The sequence below is a fragment of the Macaca thibetana genome, chromosome 5 (genome assembly GCF_024542745.1).
Source record: "Macaca thibetana thibetana isolate TM-01 chromosome 5, ASM2454274v1, whole genome shotgun sequence".
In the NCBI taxonomy this organism is placed as follows: domain Eukaryota; kingdom Metazoa; phylum Chordata; class Mammalia; order Primates; family Cercopithecidae; genus Macaca; species Macaca thibetana.
The window spans coordinates 178,817,499-178,844,052 of NC_065582.1; the positions used below are offsets into that span (position 1 = coordinate 178,817,499).

The window sequence follows — 26,554 nt, forward strand, 5'->3', positions numbered from 1 at the left end:
GGTCTGTGCTTCTTGCTCTATAGAAAGAAATCTGGATAGAACTCCTTTGCCTTAAGAAGTGCACATTCCTTGAACTCATATTAAGGATCAGTTCTGCATTACATGGGTTTTCATTTTTAATTCTTAAATCACCTTAAAAGTGGGAATAAGTATGACAAGTGAGGAAACTCAGAAGTAATTTGCTCAAGGTCACACAGCCAAGAGATGGTACAGCAGCTAGGATTTGAACCGAATTCCACCTGGCACCTATACAGAGACCACCCCACCGCCTCTCGGTGGTGAGACTAGTACAGTGTTCTCTTCAGTGTACCTAGTTGATGCATCTGAGCCTCATTTCCCCCCTCTGTAAAACAGGGACAGGCAGCAACAGACTACACTTATCTGTTCAGTGTTTATCAAGTACATACTCCAGGCCTGGCACCTCACCTGCCCTCTTGACACGATTATTGTGAATGTGGTCAAAAGTGGTTAAGGCAGATTAAAGGCTTCCGAAAACTGCAAAAGGCTTTCTAGGGGAAAGATATTACATGCAGAGACCTATGACCTAATAAACATTGCCGATGCCTCCTGGGAGCCAGGTACTTATATTTACTCTCTCACTGCATGCTCGTTTAACAGAGGCGATGTTTGGACATGAATGCAGAGGTCAGACTGCACCTAACAACATGGGTGCAGAGGGCAGACTACCTAGGCTCTTATGTGGCCCCACACCTCCAAACTGTGTCACATGGGTTAGTTCACCTCTCTGTGCTTCTGTTTCCAACAAATGCAGAGGAAAATTTTGAATGTGAAATGAATTAACCCACGGATAGCACTTCACACAGTGCCTTATTTTTTTTTTTTAATCCTTGCAATGTGGGGTAACAGATCTCATTAAAATGCTCAGTTCCATTTTCAGCTTCTGTCTAATCTGTCCCACCCCAAGCCTAACTCTTTTTTAGATCTTGTTGCATCTACTCTGGAACTGTTCTAATACCTACCTGCTGACTTTCACCTCCCAGTGTGCACTTGCCCCCAGTAAGCCCTCGCCCCATCTCCCTGCCACATATCTTGTCCACTCCATATGATAGGCAGTGACCTTTCTGAAATGCAAATCCAACCGTGCGTCGCCTCTCCTCAAAATCCTTCACCAGCTTGTCCTCGTCTGTAGGACAAAGCACACCTCCTAGGCTCTTCCTGGCCTGAGCCCTGCCCTCTCTTGGCCGCGCCCCACCACATCTATCTATGCACACCACACTCTGCCTCCCTAACTGCACCTTCACAACCTGTACCTTCGTCTATGGCCTCCCTGAAGCATGGATCTCTGGCCACATCTGCTCTGCTCATTGCTTTCCAACTCCTTAGTCATGTGCAGTGTCTTGAGTCCAGGATCACAAGGTCACTCCTTGGAGTTCCCACAACATGAGGCTTGCATCTCTGGTCAGCATTGGTTCATGACAATCATTTTCCAGCTCATTTTAATGTATCTTATTTCCTCCATGAGACTGAAATCCTTGGCATCGGATACGGCAGCTTATTCCCACATAGCTTCTTAGCAGGGTGATCTTTGGCAAGATACTTAATCTCTGTTGGCTTCAGTTTCCTCGTCTATAAATGGAACCCATCAAAATACCTACCTCACAAGATTACTTGAAATAATATGTAAAAGCACCCAATACACTGAACACTGGCCTATGAAGTCTAACAATCTATGCCAAATGCTCTAACATTCTATGCCAAATGCTCACGCATTTGAGGACTCAGGAAAAACCTTTGATTGCTTTTATCAGCTTCCCAGAGGAGTTGATGGCCTTAGAAAGCCTTTAAACTAGTTTAAGAGGTCCCCAGTAATTAAAGTTTTATTTGGATTGCTTTTTATTCTGCACATTCAGAAATAAAATATAGCAAAAAAGAAATGAGATCAAAGGAAAGGAAAATGAAAGAAGGTAAAGGAAAACCTAACACCGTATGCAGAAATCATGCTAGAGGAGGAATAAAGAACTGGAGTGGTGTTGGAAAAGAGAAGGTCCTAAGTAATGGAGAAAACATCTTCCAGTGCCTCTAGGAATAGCAGTGTGGAAGAAGAAATTTGGGAAGATTCTGAGAACAAAAGTAGGGCACGAGGCAGAATCCCACTCTACATAAAGAAGAGCTTTCCAACAACAGAGCTGTACAAGAGTAAAGCAGGTTGCCATGTAAAGTGGTAATCTCCCTGTCATTGGAGGTATGCAAAGAGAGCATATTGGGAATTTCTGCACTGAGGGGAGAATGGTGGGGGCAAGGGAGAAGCAATAGACTGACAATTTTTCTTCCTCCTTAACTGTACAACACAAAATTTTACATAATTTAGAAGTTTCATTCAACCTTGAGGTTATAGAAATCAAACATTTGCTGAGATGTTATCAGACCTTAAGCCCTAAGGGTTTATGGATATGGTATGATTAAAAAATACATGGCAACATAATTTGGGGGCAGATTCAAAATTTCCTCAAATAGCCACCTTTTTGCCATATGCAATTCTGCATCAGATCCAATGAGTCTTCCCATGGAATTGACTCCAAGTTCCAACACCAGGTCATTATTCAGTCAAGGCCCTGGGGAGAGGCGAAGATGTGCAATGTGATGATCCCGCTTGTGTGTAAAAAGTACCTTTTGCAAAAGCTTCCTATTCCATGTGAAATGCAGTGAAGCCCATTACTAAACCAGATCTGCCCTCTCCCCATTGTCGAAGCACCACTTCAGAGGCCCCCACACCTTTTCTCTTTGAGCTCCAAACTCCTCATGCCACCTTCTTCTCCTTCTGCATAGTAACTACCTTCATGTTAAATCCACAGATAGGGCCTTGTTAAGGAAGACTAAACGCAGTTGTGGCTGAAACCTTGTTCAGCAAGGAAGGCCACAATCTTGGCCCCATTCACTCACTCACACAGTGTGGCATCCCCACTGTGAATCCCCAGTCTTCCTGAGGGGCTCCTGAGGAGAATCAGACAATTTCCCAGTCTTCCAAGTATCCATGGTCAAGTGGAGCAGATAGACGTGAGCAACAAGCCAAAGTTACTGGAATCAAAGTGCTCGCCACCCCCAGCCCAGGAGGAGGGATCCTCTATGGATAATGGGCACAGCTGATACAAAGGCAGAGGGCCACACATGGTGTGCCAGGTCAAGGAGAATGCTCTGGATGCCTGGGACACAGGCCCAGCGAAGGAGTGAGGAACTGCAACCTCATATAGCCACAAACGTTGCTTTCTTCCTTTTAGCTGCTTGCTCTTGTTTTCTAGACCAACTTCTCTATGAAGCATCCAAGATCCCACTCCACTTCCCAAACTACCAACACCAACTCAGAGTTGTTTCTTCTCAGAGCAAAGCTATGATTTGGTCATTACAGCTCTCTAGGGCAATGGGTCTCAACCTTACTCTATTCAGGACATACTTTCAAGTCATATAAAATTTTGCAGCACTCTTGAAGGATTAAAGATCTAAAACTACACCAAGTATGTCTGCAACCATCACCATGCCCTCCCACTACCGTGTGACTGTGGCTGTCTTACAGGTCTATAGTAGCTGTGATTACACTTGGTTACTGTTCAGCACCATGGTGCTGTCCACCGCCCTCACCATGTTCTTTTATATGCCCTCAGGGCAAAGTCCTCTGGTGTCCCTCTTCCGTGGCAAGAGCTGACTTTTACTTACAGCAAATTAGACTCTATTCAACATCTCTCTGCTTGTGAATACTCAGGGCTCCACCTGCGAGATGCTACAATAATTCATAAACTTGGTTGTAGTAAACATAAATTTTAAATGCTGATCAAAATTTAGCAGTACATCTGCAGAGAATTTTTTTCAGTACACCACTGTGCTCACAGCACATAGGCTGAGAACCACTGGGTGTTGAAATAGCTTGCATTTTTCTGTCTTCTACCAATACCTTTTGTACATGGGCCCCTAATTTCTATCTCTGTCCCCTGCCTCTCACCCTCATTCCAATCTATTCCTTATTGTCCATTGAGACACCTCAATTTGGAGCTTGCTCCCAAATCCAGTTCAACCTAAGAACCAATGGTGGGATTTTTCTCCCAACCCAGTCCCTGTGCTTCCTGACCACCTCATCATCAGCTTCCACAGGTGTGTACTAGCATCTTTCACGTGTCAGGACTTTCACATTTAATCCTCACATCTCCTCCAGAAAGACTGACTTTGTGCTTCTCTCCCACTGATTTAGAGCTTGATCATACAACTTGCTTTGGTCAGTACACTATCGGCAGATGTGAAATATGCTATATTTGAGTAGAAGTTCTTAAAGATATTTCAGGTTGCTGCCAATCTCTTGTGCTTTTCTCCTCCTTCAGCCTGGGTCTCAAAGTGAGGAGATGCACAGAGCAGACTCACTACCCACCAGTAAACAGGGCAAAGTTCCAGCCAACCCACAGCCCTCATGTAGCATGAGCAAAAAATAAGCGTATATTGTTGAGACCTTAGGTTGTGTGCTATGGAGCAAAGCTAATACACCATCCCACGGTAATAATAATAAGAGCTAACCCACATTGCATTTACTATGTGCAGGCAGTATTTTAAGCATCTTACACATATTAGGTCATTTAATTCTATGGGGAAAAAATCTTAGGAAATATCATTCTGATTTCCAAACATAAATCTGTACGGAGAAAACTGATGCATAGAAAGAATAAGTGACTTGTCCCAATTACACAGCTAGTAAGTAAAACAGCCAGGATTCAAAGCCAGATAGTCTGAGTTCAGAATCCACATTCCTACAAGCTGCTTTCATAGTACCAGCCTCTTACCTCAAGAACTTCCAGTGTCTTCCTATTAACCACGGAAGAAGATCAGAGTGGCCTAGAACTTGGAACTGAATTATCTAATCCAACTCTCCCTGTCAAGAAAAGGAATCTGAGGCCCAAGGAGAGAAAGTGACTTGGTCAACATCAAATAACCCATTCACATCTGAGACACACTTAGAACCCACGTCTTATTTCCATCCCCTTGGGTGCATTCTGCCTGATTTCCAAAACCTTACAGAATCCCCCCATAGCCCCACCCATTCACATGTATTTCCAGTTCTGCATCCTCTGATTCAGTTGTGTGAAATATTCCACCCACCTTGCATGCCCTTCCCTTCCCTCCACCAATCAAGTCCCTTAACACCTGGCTGATGTCATCCTCCAAACCCCAAGAAGCCACCTCTCATTCCTTCTGCCAGGGCTGAATCATCTCTTCTCTGAATTCCTCTGACACCTGTGCCCTGTTCTGCAGCCTGCCTCCCTCCCTCCCTCCCTCCCTTCCTCTTTCTCTCCCTCCCTTCCTTCCTTTCTTTCTCTTTCTTTCTTCTTCTTTTTTTTTTTTTTTTTTTGAGAGAGTCTTGTTCTGTCACCCAGGCTGGAGTGCAGTGGCATGATCTCAGCTCACTGCAACCTCTGTCTCCCAGGTTCAAGCAATTCTCCTGCCTCAGCCTCCTGAGTAGCTGGGATTGCAGGTGCTCACCACCATGCCCAGCTAATTTTTGTATTTTTAGTAGAGACAGCGTTTCACCATGTTGGCCAGGCTGGTCTCAAACTCTTGACCTTAAGTGATCTGCCCACCTTGGCCTCCCAAAGTGCTGGAATTACAGGCACCCTTCAGTCTTTCTTAAGTTGTTTTATGTACATGCACTTTGTTACTTAGATGGCAAGATCATTAAAATCAGGGACACACACACACACATGCTTTCTCACCACACCTGCTGGTTAGCTACCATTCTGAATTTTCATTTCCTCAAAGACACAGCCTGAGTTTTCAGAATGGAGCTATGACCTGTTAAACATTTACTATGTGCCACGCACACTCATGTACGTTGTATTGTGTGTGCTCCATGTATTCAGTCTTGGCCATGTTCATTAGAATAAATGGGCATTCAGCGTTAAGGTGGCATAGTTATGTCACTTTCACTTTTATATCCCCTCTGAGACATTTTTAAGAACTTGATTTAAACAAAATAATGTTTTCCCTAAAAATGGTCCACCTCTCCCTCTCTGATCATGACCTTGACATCATGAAGGGTGTTTGCTTCTCTGCCCTGGATGACAGATGCTCAGAGTCAGTAGTGGATGACTAATCATGGCCACTCCAGTGTCCTCATCACTGGCACATTTGTTCTGTCCTTCCTTGATCCTCAGTCCTGCTATTCGACTTCCATCTGATTTCACCATAGGCATGACAAATCACTGTGGACATCTCAAATCCTTTATGCAAAAAGGCAGGGAATAAACTGGGTATCCATAGATAGGCTGAATGTCACCCTTGAGAAAAAGCATAATAGGCCTCACACGTTTTTTGTGTACTTGCAAATTAGAGCAACTATTCAGCCTGATGTGATTTTTACTTGATCTTTCTTTTCTGGTCATCTTCACTGTTTTATCAAACACACACACACACCCACACACAAACACATTTACACACCAAAGGCATACACTTATATTTACATACAGACACACACTGGCACTCACACACACAACTATGCACACACACACACACACACACACACACAGAGGCAGTGGCTTTCCTAGCATGCAGACCAGCCCATCTACCCTCCCTGCTTGAACGTAAGCTCTCCTTCCTCCACTGGCCAATGAAGAACGTTTACAAGCCTCTGAATCTCTCTGAGCCTCAGTTTACTCTTTGGAAAAGAGAGGTGATCTACCTAGGCTGCCTTTCTCACAGTACGATGCATAGAACTAGGTGAGAGGTAATGGCAATTGTGACGAATGCTTGGGCTACAGCAAAAACACGTGTGATCGGTACTCATGAAAGCTTCATTTTTAACAATACTCTGTAATCATTATGGGACACTCCTTACTCCTCTCACAGCTGAGCAGGCCTCCCCTCTTCCGTGGCTCTATTAACAGCCAACAGCTTCTGCAGGGCTAGGAAGCCATGTGCCTTTGTTTGCTCAGAGCCACACCCAGGATGCTCTACTCACTGCAGTGGGCACAAGAAGCTGCTTCAGCTAAGTTAATCCCCAACTGTGCCATTCATTAAAAGAAAAAAAAAAGCCACGCATGAAAGAGAGCTTTATAAATATTTCAAACAGTCCTTGCGGGCAGGAGCTAAGTATTTCCGCTTTTTCGCTCTTCCATCTCTAACTGGCTACTATATTATCTCAGAAAAAGGCTGAGATGGAAAAAAGAGGAAGAAACCACCATCATCGTCAACATGAGCAGAACGATCAGCCTCCTTGCCTTTGCCCATGTTGTGCCCCTGCCTGTGATGCCCCTTCACCTCCCCCACTCTAGTTCCCACCTCTCCAGTCTCTGAACTCATTGGCAGAGCTACACCCTTATCCCCACTGTGCAGATGAGACAGCTGAGGCTCAGAGGGGCACGGGATGGTTCAGCAACAAGCAGGTGGGGACCTGGGGATGAAGCTGAGAGCTATGCCTGCTACCCCAGCACTTCTTCCCATGAACCACACTTGATCCTTTCTAAGCCCCCAGGCCTCTCCACAGGCCACACACCCTCGCTATCAGAAACATCTCATCTGCCTTCATGATTTGATCTAACTATGCAGAGGTTGCCCTGGGAAGCAGAGGGTGGGCTCTCCCAATGCCGTCTTTCCTTCAGTTTCTCCAGCACACCAACTCCTTTGCCTCTGGGGCCCCACGGGCTACACGAAGAACCCCTCCCTCCTCCTGTGCCCTCTGCCTCCCCTAGGACCAGGCTGAGTGTCCCTGCTGGGGCCTCCTTTGCCCCTCCGTGTGATACCTTTAACACTTCACTACCATTTCAGGCTGAAATGTCAGCCTTGGCTAAGCTCTAGAAGGACCAGGGCAAACCCATTCATCTCTTTCCCACTGTTCCTGGCACCCAGCACTGTGCCTGGCATGGCAGTCATTTGACAAACCCAGTCATTTGACAAACCCATTAACAGCCAATGGGTTTGCATTAACTTGTCAAATGACTACTATGGAACAGGTTAAGGTGCAGCCATTTGAAAAGCCACAGTGCTCACCCATTTGTTACATGGCATTTAAGGCAGGGATCTGGTTCCTGTCACAACATGTGTATGTGTGTTATTAGCAAAAGGTCTTCAGGAAGATGAAAGGCCCTACCGTGAAGCCCCATAGAAGTGGATGTTCTCTGATTTGTTGAAGGTTTTGATTTGTTTAACATCACAAACCCTTCTGGCTGATGTGAGCCAAATGAACACAAATGATCCTCATCAAGTCCCTCTTTCCCAGGAACTAAGCAGAACTTACAGCCTCTCTCCTTCCCATGCTCATTGAAACCAGAGGCTGCTGGAACCACTCATTTGATTTCTCTTTACATAGAAGTTGACTAATTGTTTCACATGAAGAACTAAAGCAGCAAGACCTGTCAGCAGATCTGAAGCCCTTATCATGCACCTAGCACACTAAACGCTTTGGCAGGGTCACCTAGGATGTTCAGGAGTCCTGTGAAGGGGCCTACATTGTACAGCAGAGCACTGAGGTTCAGAGGCATCGGACACCCAGCTCCATCGGCTGGAAAAGCCAAGGCATCTCCACTCCAGAGGGTGAGAGCCAGTAGGCCCGGTGACCACTTCAGCTTAGCAGACTGGGACTGCACACCTTCTAAGGGAGCATCCCACAGACCTGCCTTGCAGGCCATCCTGTTAGGTTTCCACCTTGGAGACTGGGGACCTGAGAGCAGCAAAGACCTGCTGTGGGCACACAGCCTCAAACCCAGAGCTCCTAACTCCTGAGTCACTGCATCACCCCTGACCCCATCACCTGCCTCAGTTCCCTTGGGAGGCAGGGTTAGAGGGTCCCAAGGCAGGGACTTGCTCAAATATCACCTGCCTTCTTCTCACATTGCCCAGGAGGGAGCAACCATACCTCTTCTGGTGATTCTCGACCAACTACAGTGTTTACAAATGGGCCACCTACACCTCTATGTCTCAGAGGGCAGAGCTGAGGGACGGAGAAGAGGTGGTGACCACCTCTGGATGGGGGCTTGGCAGAGGCCTGCTGGCAACAGCTGAGGCTGGGCCCAGGAGGAATTTTCTAACTCAAGACTCGGCCCAGAGCTGGGGCGGATGCAGAACAGTGCCGGGGACGCAGGGGGCCTGGGTTCCCTCCTGACCCTCTGGTGGAGGCCCTCAGCCCATGCTTCAGCCTCAGAGAGCTTTACATGGATAATGCCACCCGCAAAGCCTTGCTGCCCCGATTCAAAGAAATAGGCCTGCAATACAGGACAGGCCACTGGCAGGTGAGTGGAAGTGTCAAATCCCTCTGCCTACCCAAGGCTGCCCTCTGGCAGGTGCCCTGCGACTGTCCAGGAGCCTGAATTTTGCATAAATGAGCAGGCTCAGTCTCCAGTAGTCAAACCTCAGGAGTTACCCTGGAAGATTCCACCACGCCCAGAATCCCGCCTCCAGGCCCCGGGCTGCTCCTGCATACATGGGCTCCAGTGGTCCACATCCCTCAGGAACAGTCAGGCTCCACCTTGATGCCAGACAGGAACTGGCGCGGAGGGCCAGCTCCTGACCGCTGCGCCCCCAGCTCCCCACCACGAGACAAAGCGTAAAGACGGGGGTTCCTTTGTTTCCGGCCACACCCAGGGACGCAGCCCTGCTGTTCTGCCTCCACTACCATCCCCACACTCTTGCGGCCCAGCGTCGGCAGCATTAACCCTTCCCGGGCCGCAGCCGCCAGCGTCACCCCATTAGGTTATTTTTAGCTGCGGGGAGAGGTGGACCCAGCTTCCATCATGGCGCTGTCCCTAGGTCCCGACTTCCACTCCATCAGTAGGGGCGGGGAGCGGGGAGCGCTGGTCTTTTCCCTCCTCTGGCGGGGGAGGTACCCGGTTGTGAGGTGCATGGGCCGGACGGTGCGGGGCCGAGCGAGGGAGGCTCAGTTCGCCCTCCCACCCCCGCGCGAGGCCTGCGGGGAGGGGGTTCGGACCCCGCCCCTCCCTCTTTTGTTCGGCTCCGCATCCTCCCTGTCCACGCCATCCTCTGGCACATCCCGTGGGGGGAGGGGGCGGCAAGCCCGCGGGGAGAGGGACTCCCAGCTCCAGCCCCGCCCCGCCACACGGGGCTCCCCCACCCCCATTGTCCCCAGAGGCTGGGGGAGGGGGCTGAAATGCCGAGACCGGCCCCGCCCCACCCGCGGCGACGCAGGAGGCCTCGGGGGCCGCCCCTGCAGGCGCCCCACGGATCTGGACCCTGCCGGGTGCCCACCCCCAGCCCACGAAGGCCAGAGTGGGGCAGCGGGGGCGGAGGCCGCTTACCGTGATGTGCGGGATGCTCTTCTTGCCCTGGTACGACATGGCCCCCTCTGGCGCCCTCGGCCCGGCCGCTGACCTGCGGGGCTGTCTGACTCGGTCCGGCGCTCTCGGCCTCGCTCCCCGCGGGCGCGCTGACAAAGGCCCGGGAGGGATGGAGAGAGGGACGGAGGCTTGGCGCCCGTGGATGCCCACGCGCGGCTGCCCAGGCTGCTCGGCCCGCCCGCCGCCGCTCCGGCTGCCAGCACCGCCCGGCTCGGCGAGGAGGGCGGGAGAAGGAGGAGGGAGAGGCGAGGGCGGGAGGAGGGGGCTGCAGACAGCTCCTCCCGGCGGCGCGGAGCGGAGCCCGATTCGCCCCTCTCGGCTCGAACCAGGAAGCGCTTCCCTTCCGATCTCCCACTCCGCCCCCGCCCCCCACCCGCCCAGCCCCGCCGACCCCCGCCCGGCGCACACGCCCTTGGCGGGCCCTGGCCTCGCTCTCGCGATCTAGAGAGTCTGGTTTTCAGGGCTTGTTTAAAAGAAAACGACGGCGCGGTCAGAGCCCGCTGGCGGTGCCACAGGTGTGCGGCCGCGCATCTGTAGGCCTCCCCGGAACATCTGCGGGGGTGTGGGGGGAGGGAGTGTGGGACTCGGGCCAAGGACCGGCCCAAGCTGCTGGGAACGTTCTTGGCCCTCCAGGATCGCACCCAACGACCGCTCCCCTCTTGCCTCTCCTTCCATAGCCTCCGTTTGTCCTTTCCGAGTGCCTCTCCCTGAATGCACCAAGCAATTTTTCCATCTCGGACCCCAAGCCTTTATTCACGCTGTACCCTCTCCCTGAATAGTCTTCCCCAGACAAAAGGCTGCCCACTCCCCTAGACCCATCTCCACTGCCTTCCCCACCGCGAAGCCTCTCCCTGACACCCTCTCCAACTTAGCATTGAACCAGCCTTCCCTGGGGGCCTCTAAGGTGGAATCTCCGTAACTGGCAGAGGTAACAGCAGGGACAGAAGAGTCCGGCCTTAATTAATGCTGACCTGTTCTACTCCAACAGCAGCTCCCTCACCACACAGCAGCCTGGCATTGGGGTTGTAGCAGGACGAGCTGCAGACATAACTCCTCAGACACCTGATTAAAGAAGGAAGTGGTTTATTCGTCAAGGAGCATTGGCAGATTCGCGTCTTAAGAGCCGAGCTCCCGGCCGAATAAAAAACCACTTCCTTCTTTAATCCGGTGTCTGAGGAGTTTTGTCTGCGGCTGGTCCTGCTACAGGGCCACCAGGTCACCCCGCAGAATTGCCTCCAAGACAGCAGGTGTTTGCAGGGCTGGGCCACTGGCACCAAGGTCTCCACAGCCCTGGGGACAAGCTGGGAGTCAGGAGGATTAGGGTGCTCCTGCCTCCCAGCAGTGTGGACACCAGCCCCGGGGTCCATGATCCAGATGTTGCTCCAGAGGGAGGTGGGCAGGAAGCCAGGTCACAGCTTGACAAGGTTCATAACAGCAGAGGGGAAAAGATGAAAGATGGAGGAAAAGGGGGAGTCCCAGCCAGCCCCCACCTCACTGAACAGGTGCCCCAAGTCCCCAGGCAGAATAAAACACCAACCTTATCCACCACTTCGCTGTTCATTTTCTGCATGCGAAATCCAACCCCACAGGTCCTATGAAATAACTCATCTTTTCTGCTTCCAAGTTGTCATCCAGAGCGAGGGTGGCCAAGTCTATGATACAGCTCCACCAGCACCCTGGTTGGGGGTTGGGGCCCTGACCTCCACCATCCCAGAGGCCATTCCCCTAATCCAGGGCAGGAGGCCAGAGACACCTGGGCCTTAAAATAGAGGTGAGGTTTTAGCTTCACAGATAAGCCAGCTCAGTATCCCCAGGAACACTAGGCATAATTTTCCCATTTTACAGATAGGAAATTGAGGCTTACAGAGGTAAAATGATGTACCCCAGGTGCAAAACATATTAGCTGCAGCAAAGCAGCATGGAGAAGCCAGGTTTCCCCACACTGTTTACAACTCATTTCCCTCCACGCATTCATGCATTCCTGGCTCTCAGCGAGGCCTAAAATCTTTGTCAATGACCGGAAATTGCAGGTGGGGACACTGTCCCTCCCCAAATCCTACATTCCCTTCCTTGGAGTTGTTAAGTCCTATGTTCCACATACCAGGGCGTTCCCTGGGGTCAGTCTGGAGATTTGAGCAGAAAGCCCCCAGAGCAAGGGACAAGACCACGTGCGTATCAGGGGGAGGAGCATCCGCCTGCCACTGGCCAAACAGATCGCTGCTCCCAAGCAGATTTCGCCGGTACAAAGCGCCGCAGACGCTCAGCCTCCAGCAGCGGCAATCGTTGCGCCTGCGCCGCAGAAACCCCTCCTGCAGCCCAGGGAGAAGCCATGTGGGCGGGGGGGAAGGGCCGGGGCACCCGTTGCAAATCCCTGGAGCGGTGAGGCCCGCCCCGGAACCTGAGCCCGCTGTAACCCAAGCCTCAAGGCTACTCTGCCAGCAGAAAGTAAAACCCTCCCTCCGTGGAGATCGGGAGCCCCTGAGTTCCACAGTCACGAAGCTCGAGTGCTGTCGGAGCCCTGGGCGCGCCAGAGCGGCTGCCTTTTGTCCGGTCCCTGAGAAGCCATGGAGAAAGGCAGAAGGGGCCACATGGAGAAGAGGAAGGAATAGGGGAGAGGAACCGGAGAGGTGAAGCGAACAGCGTCTCCAAGCCTCAGGGCGCAGCTGTGGGGCTGGCCCAGCCTGCGCCCTCGGGGTGATGCTAGCGTTGGTGACATTGACCGCAGCTCCAGAGGAACTCTCCTTGGGACAGCTACGGGCAGTGCACAAAGCGCCCTCGCCTCTCTGGTACCCCACCACGCTTTGAAGAAGGCCAGGAGAAGACGGCCACCCCCATCTGACAGATGGAGAAGCTGAGGCTCAACAGAGCAAAGCGCCTTGGCTGGAAACCCGGGTTCCCTGGTGCTGGTCCGGCTTCTCCGCCCGCGACCGAGAAGCCTCCCCATTGGCCTCGGGGGTTTGGATCCCAAGAGAGGTCGGAACACCAGGGAAGGTAGTGGATGGGGGAGATAAAGAAGGGATGGGGGAAGAGGAGGCTGGACTCTCGCACCATCTCCCTTTCTGACCACCCCCACCACCACACACACACACACACACACATACACACACACGCACACGCACACGCACGCACACACACACACACACACCCTTGCTGTTGGACCACACACACACACACACCCTTGCTGTTGGACCTCTCCCTCGCAAGGCGCCGACTTCAGGACCACGGAGAGCTCTGGAGCTGCAGAAAGCCCGCCCGGGAAGGGATGGGGCCCGAAGAGGCCCACCACCGTATCTACCAGCCCCCTGCTCCTATTCCTCCAGGAAGCCCTCCCAGATATCTGCCCCGATCAAGTTCTGCTTCCCTCCAGGCTCACTCTGGGTCACTCACAGCATTTAAGAGGGGAAGGTTTAATTAAAATGATAATGATTGTAATAAAAGTCAACAACAAACATTTATTGAATGCTCACTACCTACGGGCATTAACTGATTTAATTATCACAATGAATCCGTCGCTCACCCTAACCTGGGAACTTCTGGAGGGTGGGGCCAGGTTGCTGAGCCAGGGACCTAGCGCCTACCCTGGGCCCGGCACCTAGCAGTGCTCCGGCTTCCAGGTCTGGACCAATTCGAAAACTCCCTAGCCCTGGGGTGCTTCAACTTCCGTTTTTCCGGCACCTGACCCTGGATCTTGTCGGTCCAACCAAAGGCTATGCCGTGCATCGACCCTTCTTCCCCCAGTTCCCTGGTGACCCCCAGCTCAAGAAAGAATACCCACAGGGCCCAAGCCCTAGCGTTCCCTCTCCCTGATCCTCCCGGCCCCATGCTCAGGTCTAGGAGGCTAGAGATCCCGGTTCAAATCCCAGCTCTACCTCCACCTTGCTCTGTGAAGCAGGCACATTGGTGTGTGCTGTGGAGCTCAGAAGTGACCCTTGAATATATTGACGCTTGAGGACAGGGGTTTACGGCTCCAACTGCCCGACGACCTAAATCCTTAGTCAAATCCTTCCCCCCAGCAAGCATGAGGGGAGCACTCGGGAAAAAGCTCCTTCCAGCTTGAAGCTGTGTGGCCGCAGGCGACTCGCGGAACCTCTCCTGGGGCTGGCACACAGTGGGTGCTCTATAATTACTACCGAGTGAGTGGACGGATGAATGGACCAACGCGGAACGGAGCTCCAGTTCTTTTCACAAAATAGAATGAGGGATCTGGGTTAGATTCATCTCAGAGGTTCCTTCGCGTTTTAAGCGTCCATGCGGTGGCTTTAGCCAACTTACTTCCCCTCTCAGAACCTCGCTCTCCCTTTCTGCAGAAAAGGAGCCCGGACTGGACCCGGGCGATCCCTTCCGAGTCTCACGGACCACGCCGGCCAGCCCTGACCCAGTCGCCCCAGCTCTAGGAACCTCTGGCATGATGAGGTGGGGGAGGGGCCGCGCCGTGGCTCTCCCCAGCCTGGCGGCAGCTGCCCCAACACCCGAAGCGCAGGCATGGCCCTCGGGCGCCCCATGCCCTGGGTCCTCCCGGGCCCCGCCCCCCTCGTCCGGCCCGCGCGCGCCCCGAGGGTACCTGGCCATTGTCCCGGCCGAGGGGCAGGTGGCGGGGCGCGGGGCAGCGGATGCGCAGCGCCGGCGGCCGCTCGTCGCGCTCTCCGGGAGAGCTGACCGCGGAGCCCGAGGGCTCGCTCACGTCGCTGTTGGTGTCCTCGCTGCCGCCCGGCCCTGGCAGGCCGACCGCGTCGGGCCGGCCAGCGCTGCGCGGCGTGCGGGCCGAGCCGCGGCGGCCCACGCTGTAGGCGTCGAAGTCGATGGTCTTGTTCTCGTAGGCGCCCTCCACCGCGGCGAACATGCCGCCGTACTTCTGGCGCGGGGTCTGCGCCGCGCTACCCGGTCTCGCCAGGTACACGGGCAGGTCATCCTCCGTGTTCCACGCACGCCGCCGGTCCGCCATACCCGTCCAAGGCCGGCCACCCGCCGCGCTCCCACCCGCCCGCCCGCGGCCCTGGCCACCGCCGTGCCCCGCGCTCCGCGCCTCGGTGCGGGCCCGCGGCGGCCCCGGCGCGACTGCGGCCCGGGGAGGGGAGAGGCGGGGCGGGGGCGCGCGCCGGGGCGGGACTGGGGCGGGGCCTCCGGGCGGCTGCGGGCTAGCGGCGCGGCCAGCTACAAAGGACCGGGAGGCGGGGACCGCGGCTGGGGCGGGGAGGGATGGTGACGCGCCCGAACCGCAGCGCGGAGGGCGGGCCGAAGCACCGCAGTGCCCTCGCCGCACCCCCATTCTCCGCCCCCAGGCGGAGCGCAGGGCGCGAGGAGAGCGTGGGGCAGGAGCCGTGTGGGTACACTCGCGCGCCCATACGCTCTGGAGGCACACGCGGGTTCATACCTGCACACCAATTACGCCAAACACATGAGAGATGCACAGACATGCTGGCACACACAAGAGAGTCAATTACACATGCTCTCCCGAGATACACAGGGGCTCGATAATGCACACCATACTCAATGTTGCACACACATACATATATATGCTTGTGCACATTCCAAGTTCATTACACGCAACAGAAATCCTCATTGTCTCACAACCCCACTCACACACAGCATCACACCAAGATTAATTGCACAACTGGAGAGGCACATGCGTTGGACACACCGTTCATTCCCTCAGTATTATTTTGCTGAGCGCCCACTAGTGCCTAGCACTGTTGTAGGAGCTGGAAACAGAGCCATGGACAAAATAGACCAAGTGCCTGCCCTCCAGGAGCTGACCTGCTGAGGAGGGGAATTGGAGACAAAAGCACCCATATGGTGGGCCAAGGGGTGGTAAGGTCCAGGAAGGGTGGTGCAGCAGCCAAGAGGGACATGCTAGGGGCACACTCCGACAGACACATAAAAGAAATACATTCTTGCGTGAGAACCAGTGACACACACATACAGGTGCATGACAATGACACCACACAACACACCAATATCAAAGGCAAGCTCAAGGCAATTCCACACTTGTGCATCGTAAACTGGCAACAGGACACCCACACACAAGTCCACACCAGGAATAAAGGAAGTCAAAAGCTTAAATGAAAACTCTCCAGAGAAAGACACACAGAGACAGAGATGACCACACACACACAGCTGGCAGTCAACCAGATGGACAGATATTCCCTCATTCGAGGGGCACAGTCGAACTTTGTTGCTCCTGGAGCTTGCAGTCTGGGTGTTCTGGGGTTCCTCTGTCGTGGAGGTCGCTCTGCTGGGGCTCTCCTCTAAGGCCAGGCACCACCTGCCTCCTATAGACACCTTCCCGTATTTCTCCACGATTATCAGGCAGAGGATCCTGCAAGTCCCTGGGGACCCTGCAGTCCCAGCTGCACTTCCTGGAGAGGCAGAATTGCCAGCTGCCGACCCCCTCCTTGGGCCAGTCTAGACAAGCAAAGTCAGGACTGGGTGGGGACTGCAGAGGAGAGCATCAGTGCTTCTTGCAATGCCCCCCCACCCACAGCCTTGCGTGCTGGGAGCTGTCCCTTCAACCCCCGGCCCTGCCAGCTGCAAGCCAGAGCTCCCGCAGTGTGCCCAAGCTCCAAGAATACCAGACAGACAGATGGATTCATGTTCTTGTTTTATGACTCTTCGGCCCCATGGACTGAGGATCCTGGGGCCATCAGATCCATGGCCTCAGCTGACACCTCCCTGAATCTACTGTCTTTCAACCCTGCAACAAGGGGTCTGTGCAGAAGGTAGGTATTGTTACCTGCCCACTCTTGGAAGAGGAAACAGGAGGGGAGATGTGAAATGGCTCCCTCAGGGCCTCAACCTCAAGGAGATTCAGCCAGGCCTAGAGTGTGGGCTTATCCACTTGGTGGGAATTTAGCAAGTTCTTTTTCTGTGCTTGAGAGAGAAGCTAGTGTGGGGACACAGATGAGTATTTCTAAGTCTCTGCCTTCAACAAGTGTATACTCAGGGCCGGGCGCGGTGGCTCAAGCCTGTAATCCCAGCACTTTGGGAGGCCGAGACGGGCGGATCACAAGGTCAGGAGATCGAGACCATCCTGACTAACACGGTGAAACCCCGTCTCTACTAAAAAATACAAAAAACTAGCCGGGCAAGGTGGCGGGCGCCTGTAGTCCCAGCTACTCGGGAGGCTGAGGCAGGAGAATGGCGGGAACCCGGGAGGCGGAGCTTGCAGTGAGCTGAGATCCGGCCACAGCACTCCAGCCTGGGTGACAGAGCAAGACTCCGTCTCAAAAAAAAAAAAAAAAAAAAAAAAAAAACAAGTGTATACTCTAATGGGGGAGAGTGCTGAATGCGAGAATAGACAGTTCCACACACAGCCTCCATCTGCCTTCCACCCACCACAGCCGCATCCTGGCTCCTCTTTCCTTGTGTCCCTGGGTCCACTGTGCAGATTTGCCACAGGCATTCCTGTTGAGGCCTGTCGGCCTCCAGGCTATCACGCAAGTGTTTTCGATTTTTTCAATGAAAATTTTTCTCTGTCTGGTGAAATACTATTCCAAGCCCATTCCAGGCAAGAACAATTCATGTTGAAGACCACATAGAAACTTCTTCTAAAACTCCACAAATGTTCAGGGTGACATAACCCAGAGAAATATCAGAAAACTCAAGAATCTGAGTTAGGTGGAACTTTGGAGGCCAGGCCTCCTACTGCATGCTTGAATCTGTTCTCAACATCTTGAGGACACAGTTTCTCAGGCTTTGCTGGTGGTGATGGAAATCATACTGTTTTAAAGAAAACACTTGCCATTGTGAGAAAGGGCTGGGCAGTTGCCAAGATTAGAGGGAGTGACACAAGCAAGGAGCTGAGAAAGGGCTGACTTTATGCACAAGCAGGAAAGGATCTTCACAGCTTCTGCTTATAGAAAGCTTACTATGTGCCCGGACCATTGTAAGCACTTAACAGATAGTAACTCTTTTATGCCTCGCAGCAACCTTGAAAGTACCATTTTAGCCTCATTTTACAGATGAGAAAACTGAGGTTCAGAGACATAAATAACCTGTCCAGGGTCATAACTGGCAAGTAAGACTTCAAGGTTTAAACAGAGTAATCTGGTGCCAGAGTCCACATCGAAACAACTACCCTTTCCTCTCCCCAAGAGCCTGACTGAGGTGATCCCACTGGGAGATAAGAGACAAAGGGACCTGGTTTAGGCAGAAGAGTCTAGGTGGTTGAGTTAGAATCCCGTTTTCTATGCAGTCTTGGGCAACGAATCATTCGACATTCATCTAACACACCTTTGTGGCGCCCACTGCGTGTCACTGACTTTATATCCCTTCCTCTCACTCTGTTCTCCCCCTGCAGAGGAGGCAATCGGACCCTCCTGAAGCTGCCTACTGTGCATAAGGGTTCTTGCACACACAGGTCATTTCTGCGCATCATGCTCCGCCTTACACACTGCTGGATTCCTCAGACAGCCCCACGTGGCGAACCAGGCCACCTCCATCTTCAGGCTGGAGTGCTGAGGATGACAAACCTTAAGCCCATTGCTCAAGTTAACCACCGGGAAGTGACTAAGCTGGGATTTCAACTCAGGTTTGTCTGAGTTTTTTCCACACCATCTCATCTCAAGGTCAGTAACCCAAGTGCAACAGAGAAAGGGAGGTAGGAAACAAAACCCAGGGTATAAGGTTGGAAATGCACCCTCCAGCTTGCAGGGAGACAGAGAGGAGCAATATCTGCCAGGGACCAACAAAGGCAATATCTGAGAAAATTGCCCCCATCCTGACGACAGCTGTGACCTCCCCCATCCCCCAACCCATCCCTCAACTGCTCCCAGTCCTCCTGGGAAAGAGTTCTTATAAGTGAATTACACCACTACATTTGGCGAAGGACAAACCTTGAGCTCATCCTGTCAGACATGAAACCTTCTTCCTGGGTGATGGCAGAGAAATGAAAGGGACATGTCAGATGGGAGAGGACAAGAGGCCAGTTCAGGTCCAATGTGGATTTTGTTTTGGCAAACAAACAAACAAAAAATTAATTCATTGCAAAAAAGAATGTTTTCAAACAATGAAGGAAAGGGGATTGTAGTTTATCATTAGGTATATAGTAATGGATTATTGTCCTCATCTCAGATATAAGAAGAGATGTTCAGAGAAGTTAAACAAACTGTTTGGTTACATGGCTAGCAAGTGACAGAGATGCAGTTTAAATACAGGCTCATTTGATTTTTAAATGTCTGCTTTTTTCTGTGGCCTCCAAATCAGTACATATGGGAACTGTGGTGGGCAGAATAATGATGCTCAAAGATGCCCACACCTGAATCCCTAGAATTACTGCCCATGTTACTCCACATGGCACATGGGACTCGGTGGTTGTGCTTAAGAATCTTAAGATGTGGAGATGATCCTGGATCACCTGGTGGAGCCAGTGTCATCACAAGAGTCCTTTTAAGTGAGAGAGAGGCAGGAGAGTCAGAGTCTGAGAACAGGAGATCAGAGAACAGAAGCAGAGGTCAGAGTGAGAGAGATCTGAAGAAGATGGAAGGGACCACAAGCCAAAGAATGTGGGCACTTCTAGGAGCCAGAAAAGGCAAGGAAACAGTTTCTCCCTGGAGCCTCCAGAAGGAAGGCAGCCCTGCCAACGGTTGTAGCCCAGGGACTCTGACTTTCAGAACTATAAGATAATGAATGTGAGTTGTTCTAAGGCAATGAGTTCATGGTCATCTGTCAAAGCAGCAATCAGAAATTACTACAGATATATAATGGATTATAAAGGAAATCATTTAATTATTTGTGCAAAGTGGATTTGAGTATCAAGAAAAGCATTTATTCCCCACCAAAAATCAAGGGACTCCTAGCTCCATTGCCTTTTTATGTTACGTCAGGGTCGACAACACTTTGTAACAAACCATCAATAAATAAAACATTCAAAAGGGAAAAAAAAACCCTTTAATTGTGAAAAAGCATACATTTTAATGTACAAAATTACACAAATTATACATTTAACTAACATAGAAAAATACATCTCAGTAACAAGAGAAAATGCCGGCCTATTTTACACAAATGGAGCGATCATTACAAATCCTGAAAACCCAAAGGGAGGGTTGAGCCCAACCCACAACTGGTCGGGAATCCAGTGAACATCTTCACGGACTGATTATTTCACTGCAGGCAGGCATCGGAGGACAGCTGCCCCAGGACCCGAGGCAGGTCCTGCTGAAGAGCTTCTGGAGGGGAGGCGTCGGGTGGTGTCGCTGGACCACTCCCATGTGAACCAAGGCAGCTCACTCTGGGGAGGGGCAGGACTTGGCCTGCCAAAATTCTCAGCCTTGAGTTTATTAATGAGGACGCATAGGAGACCTTGTAGATTCATGCAACCGCAAGGTGTAGAGTTATTGTGCATTTGGGATTCAGCAGGAAAGTACACAATTTCTAAACTGATGTCTGTGCTTCACAGCTTTCATGTGACTTCTGTCCAGGATTTAACCTGGAAGAACTAAGGAGACCACCAAGATGAACTTGCCAGCCTTGCTTATCACTCTGCCAATGACACCCACGCCTCTTCCCTGCCTTTCCTGCAAAAGCTGGTTGTGGAAACCTGAACTGCGAAGAGATCATCTTATTCCCCCAAGTCAGGTTGGTAGGATAGGCCCCAGCCTCCCACCAAAATGTGTTTGTGCAGAGCCCATTTTCAAAGGGGTCAGGGAAGGCTCCCAGCATCCACTGACATGCTGAATGCTTTAAGAAATGTGCTATTTCTTTAATCCTCACACCTTACCCACTATTTCCATGGAGGACTTTGAGGCTAACAGAGGTAGGTACCCTGTCCAAGCTTGCACAGTTAGTCGGTGGCAGAGCCGTCATGTGTCTGGCCCCATAACTCACTCTCCTACTTCTGTTAGGTGCACACCTTGTCCTTGTCCACTAAAGAATTAATGGTTATAACGTCACTGCATAGACATTTATTTCCCCCATCACTTTCAATGTCCTATTTACAAATATTATATTACTGACTCAAAGGTGATATCAAGTTTTCCGCCATTTTTAACAATCCCATTCATTTGTCTCTCTCTTCCCTCGTTCTGTCATCACATAAAGGGATCATCAGCCCATGCTTGGACACAGCCTGCTGGTGTTTTCAGAGACCAAAAAAAAAAATGTGTTGGAAAAAACTCATTTTTGAGCTATCAATTCTTCTTTTAGTCTTTCCATGACTTAAGACATTACATTTACACTAAGGATGCAGAAGTCAGGCTTGTATAGGAGCTGTGCTTTCTGAAGCCAGAGTAGGATTTAGGGAAGTTCACACTGGAAAGAGAAAACCCAATCCTTCAATCCCAAGTCTACTGAATTCTTGAAAGCGGTTTTAGGTCCAAGGTACAAATTATCTGTTTTTAGAAATTCCCATAATACAGAGAAGAGGACTGAATACATTAACAAACCCCACGGATTTTTTCCTTCTACACCACCTTAAGGCACCAGATAATTTATTTCAAAGTCAAGTAGGAATACAGTTGGCCATTGGTGCACATGTCGAAGATAAATCTACTTTTGTTTGCTTACCCAACTGGTAGATATATCTATCATAGAATATATCTTTCTGGATATTCTGGAGTTTAGGATGCAAACAACTGCACCCAAGAGATTCATTTAGTGTGTCTATTGTACCACCCAATTATATTATCTGAACCTTCATGGAATTGTGCAGTGACCAGTTACCAAGAGCTCAGCTCCAGTCTCTGCCACAGTGGAGCTCAATGCAGTAACACATCACGCATTTCATTTCCATAAGAAACATCAGCTGTTTAAAAGGCCCTCTGAGGGTAGAGTTACAAAGCCAACTCATGGTCAAAAATACTCCAAAGATAAGAAGTTTCCTCCTGTCGACTCTGAGGGCACATTTCTTTCCTAGCCATGAGTATAAATAAATATGAGTCTAACACAGAAGAAACCACAGTAGTATTTTAGAACTTAATTAGCACAGGGAATGGGAGAATGGAAAGAGACTATGTGACTGTATTCCCATGGTTCTCCCCCAGCTGCCCATTAGAATCACTGGGGAGTTTTTCAAATAGATCTCTGCCCAGGGCCCCACTCAATACAACTTGATTTAAGTGGCCTGGAGAGAGGCCTGGATATCAGATTTTTTAAAAGTTCTGCAGATGAGTCCAACATGCAACCAGGGTGAAGAATCACCACTACAGAATGCAGTCTTTACATCCTTCAAATGACCTGGAGGGGGTAAGTGGCAGGGCTGCAGCCCCTCTTACCCTGCCTGGACTCCCAGCCCAGAGCCCTTCCCAACATATGGCACTGTCTCAACAGAGAAAAAAAGATTGTGTCTAAAACATGTCAGAAATGTCTAGCACCCTATTCTCAGAAGTTGGCTGAGTTCTCAGAAGGTTTCACATTTCAAACCTAGAATTTCACCCTGGAATCAAAGGGGAGCTGTGAATCTCTTTAAAAAAGCTCACCAGCCTGAAGGTGAAAAGCCCCTCTCAAGTTTACAAAAGTTTACTTGATAAATTGCTGAGTAAAACAAATAGAAAGGACCTCATCTGTAAAAGGACTTGGGTTCCCTGTTCTCTGCAATGGTGGGTAACTAAGCTCATATAATCATCTCATTCCAAAGCAATTCAAAAACCTTTGATCAGTTTTGATGCTTGATTTCACACGGAGAAACTAGGTAAGGAAGGCTATGGAAGGGTGGATTGAAAGCTCAGTCATGTAAGTCTATCCAAAAAGTAGGTGAGTTTCCAAGATATCCTAGGATTCAGGGCTTCCCCAGGGTGAAATGCAGGCATGAATTCCACACAAAATGAAAGAATTCCTTAAACTAATATCTATTGCTAGATGATGCCATATAGATTGGAACCCAGTAGAAAATTAATTGCATCAGACCAAGACCTAAAATTCTGAATCAGAAGAGCCTGCCCCATGGCACAGCTGGAGAATACTGCATAATGACATCCGAACCCAGGTTCACTCCCATCTGCAGTCAAGTGGTTTTGTCACTGGACCGCAGATGTCAGGTAACCTCTCTGGGAATCAGTTTCCTTGCCTGTAAAATGGGGAGGAGAAGGATGCTTACACTAGATGAAATCTGAGGCTGTCTCCAGCTCCAACAGTGGATGTTTCTGGATCTGCCACCTTAATCACTGCCCCACTGGCTTGCCTGGGAAGGGTAATGGCAGGGCCACTCTGAGCACACAGCCCACATTGGTCTGCAGAGCAATCAAACCACACTACCTCAGCGTGTCCCCGCTGCCGCCACACCTCCAACATACCTATTTTAAGAACAGTGCCTAGCAGTTCACGGGGAAACGTTGCCATGCCAACTTGCTGGCTGTTGCTAATCATAATCTATGAATGTGCGGTACCACCATCTGACAAGTATTTCTTCTCTTCCCTAGCCTGTGGACTTTCTTCCGAATTGTCATATGACAGATCACCTTGTTCACAATGGCACACAGTAGGTGTATAATAAATGTGCATTAAATTAATGACATGAGTAGAGTATATGCATAAGACGTAAGTCTGCAAAATGCCTTCCCAACCAGTTTTTCCATTACTGCGCACAGTAGGTGCCGAGATGGGTCTCTTATTACCTCCATTTGCCCAGCAAGTAAACTGAGGAGGGCAGGCCACTTTCCCTAGTCTCAGAACTAATAAGTTGCAGAACCCAGATTGCAGCCTAACTATGCTGGTCTCAAACCCTAACCTCTTTCTCCTACATCAGGTGGTCTCTGTCATCTCTCTAGATCAAAGTCAAATAACACCAATTCTGTATATACATGTAGATCTTACAAAGAGCTTTCCATCCATATTCCCATTTCATTCAAAGCCTAAAGGTAAACTAAGAGGCAAGGCTCTCTGGGGCCCACACCTGGCCCACAGGGTGTCCTGTGTGCAGTGGAATGGAGTGTTCACCCCAGGAGTGCTTCACTGGCCTTGCCCAGGGACCCTGGAAAGGACTGAGGGGGTAACAGAAGCAGCACAGGCGGGCAGAATCACCATGCTGTCTAAAGGTCTGGGGCCCAAGACAGGTATGTTCTCTGGTACTGGCAGAGAAGTGGGTGGGGTCCAGATATGCAGGAATCACACAGACAGCAACAGATGAGCCTTCCAGGTAAAGCCAGGGCCCTTAGAAAGGCAGCTCAGAAGAGGCACTTAATGAGTACTCATGGAGCGACTGACCAGACTTACGCAGAAGTCCGCCCACCAGGCAGCAATTTGGTCTACTCTGTTCTCTCCTAGAACCCCCGGGCCTACTGTGGTGCCTGGCGCTTAGTGGTGCTCAATCAATGCTTGTTCCTTGAATGAGTGAATGAAACCTGATGACTGACAAGCCTCAGTGGGATGCTGGAAACCACACTTTTCCTTGTTCCGTTTTTTGAAGATATTTGGAAAACATGCCATCTTTTTAACCTAGAAAACAGATTTCTGCTGGGGAAGGCAAGGAAAGGAATTAGACGTTATTAAATGTCTGTTATGTGCAAAGTGCCTTCCATTTCTCATTTCTCCCTGTGCTGTCAAGGACAGTGATATTTTCCCCACTAAACAATGGAAGAGTTTGCAGTTCAGAGAGATGGGCTCACCTGCCCAGTGCCCTCAGTGGCTAACGCATCAGGCCTAGGTTTTGAAATCAGGCCAATAGACTCTGAAGCTGGTCATTCCTATGATGTTACACCTCTTGCCGGGTTGTGTTCTGCAGGAAGAGGATTTGGAACCCTTGGACATGACCTTACTTGTTAAAAAGTAGCATTTATGAAGCATCTGCTGGGTGCCAAGCCCTCGCCAGATGCCTTTCCTTCCCTGCCTCAGTTAATCCTTGGAATAGCCCAGTGGGGAAAGGTATGGCCCCCTTTCCTGTCTTGCAGATGAGAAAACAGAACCCCAGGCGCTAGGTTGCCTGACATGGCCTGTGCTTTTAGTAACACCCCTTCCCATCCCAACTGCATTTGACGGCCAATGCACATCCTTCTGTCTTCACAATACTTCATGAGGCTGCAAGAGAAGGTGCCATTTCTCCCATTTTCCTCCAAAGAGGAAACTTAGGTTCAGAAAGTTTCAGGGCTTTGTCCCAGGGACCTGGGACAAGCAGGTGGCAGAGTTGGAAGTAGAATCAAGGCTTTGCAATGCCCAGTTGCAGGCCCTTCCTGCGTTTCGGCAGTTGTATCACTTCCTGGACAGTGAGACCTCAGGCCGCAGCCACCCGTTCTCCCTGGGCCTCTGCATTTTCACCCATAACGGGAGGGTGCTGGGCAGACGAGGTGTCACCAAGCCACAGCCTGTGGAAACCAGACAGGCTTTGCAGTGAGTGGAGGGGAAAGGAGCGGGGGCCCTGCAGTCCACTGGGTGGGGTGCCTGTCAGCGGGGGAGGGACCGAGCTGGCTTCATTCACCTTTGACTGTGGCCAGGAAGATCAAGGCCCAGTGCTGTCAGATCCACTGATTTTCCACGAGAAGCCAGAAATCCAGATTCGTATATGAAATCTCTTGGTTTTTCAATGTCACTTGCTAACTCCAATGTTAAAAAATGCAACATAGGTTTTTGTACACCTGTGTTCATAGGAGCAATATTCACAATAGCCAAAAAGGTGGAAGCCACCCAAAGGTCCCTCAATACGTGACTGATAAACAAAATGTGGTCCATCCACACATTGGAACATTATTCAGCCTTAAAAAGGAAGGAAACTCTGACACATGCTGCCACATGAACCTCGAAAACATTGTGCTAAGTGAACTCAGTCATGAAAGGACAAAGACCGTATGATTCCACTCACACGAGGTCCTAGAGTGGTCAAATTATAGAGACAGAAAGTAGAAGGGTGGGTGCCAGCAGTTGTGGGACAGGGAAATGGGGAGTGAGTCTTTCATGAATATGGTGTTTCTAATTTTGCAAGATGAGAAGGTTCTGCAGATGGATGATGGTGATGGTTGCGCCACAGTGTGAATACACTCCGTGCCACTGAACTGGATACTTAAAAATGATTAAGAAGATACGTTTTAGAGTTTTAGAGAAACGTACCTTCTGAACCATTTTTAAGTATCCAGCTCAGTGGCACGGGGTACATTCACAATTAGAAAAAAATAAAATATAAATAAGCCAACCATGACACATTTGTGGGCCAAATCTGGCGCAAGGGCTGCCAGTACCCGCTGTGGACTGGAAACTCTCTAAGGTCTGTAATGTGATGTGGGGCCTGCCTGTTGCTCACCCAGCACTGACCACGGCCCCAGGTTCTGCGGAGACCTGGGACACCCATGGCCAACTCCATCCACCAGGCCTGACTTCCGGGCACCGCCCACTGTCTCACAGCAGCCAGGGCAGGAAAACAT

General features: G+C 50.7%; 1 protein-coding gene across 1 annotated transcript in view; it reads right to left on the reverse strand.

The window, feature by feature from the left end:
• The window catches only part of CRMP1 (collapsin response mediator protein 1), a 72,028-nt gene extending 56,612 nt beyond the window's left edge, over window positions 1-15,416 (reverse strand). The window contains exon 1 of the mRNA XM_050792120.1: window positions 14,839-15,416. Within this exon, the coding sequence (XP_050648077.1) occupies window positions 14,839-15,219 (381 nt within the window). The 5' untranslated portion in view covers window positions 15,220-15,416. The remainder of the gene's footprint in view (window positions 1-14,838) is intronic.
• Between the last annotated feature and the right edge of the window lie 11,138 nt (window positions 15,417-26,554).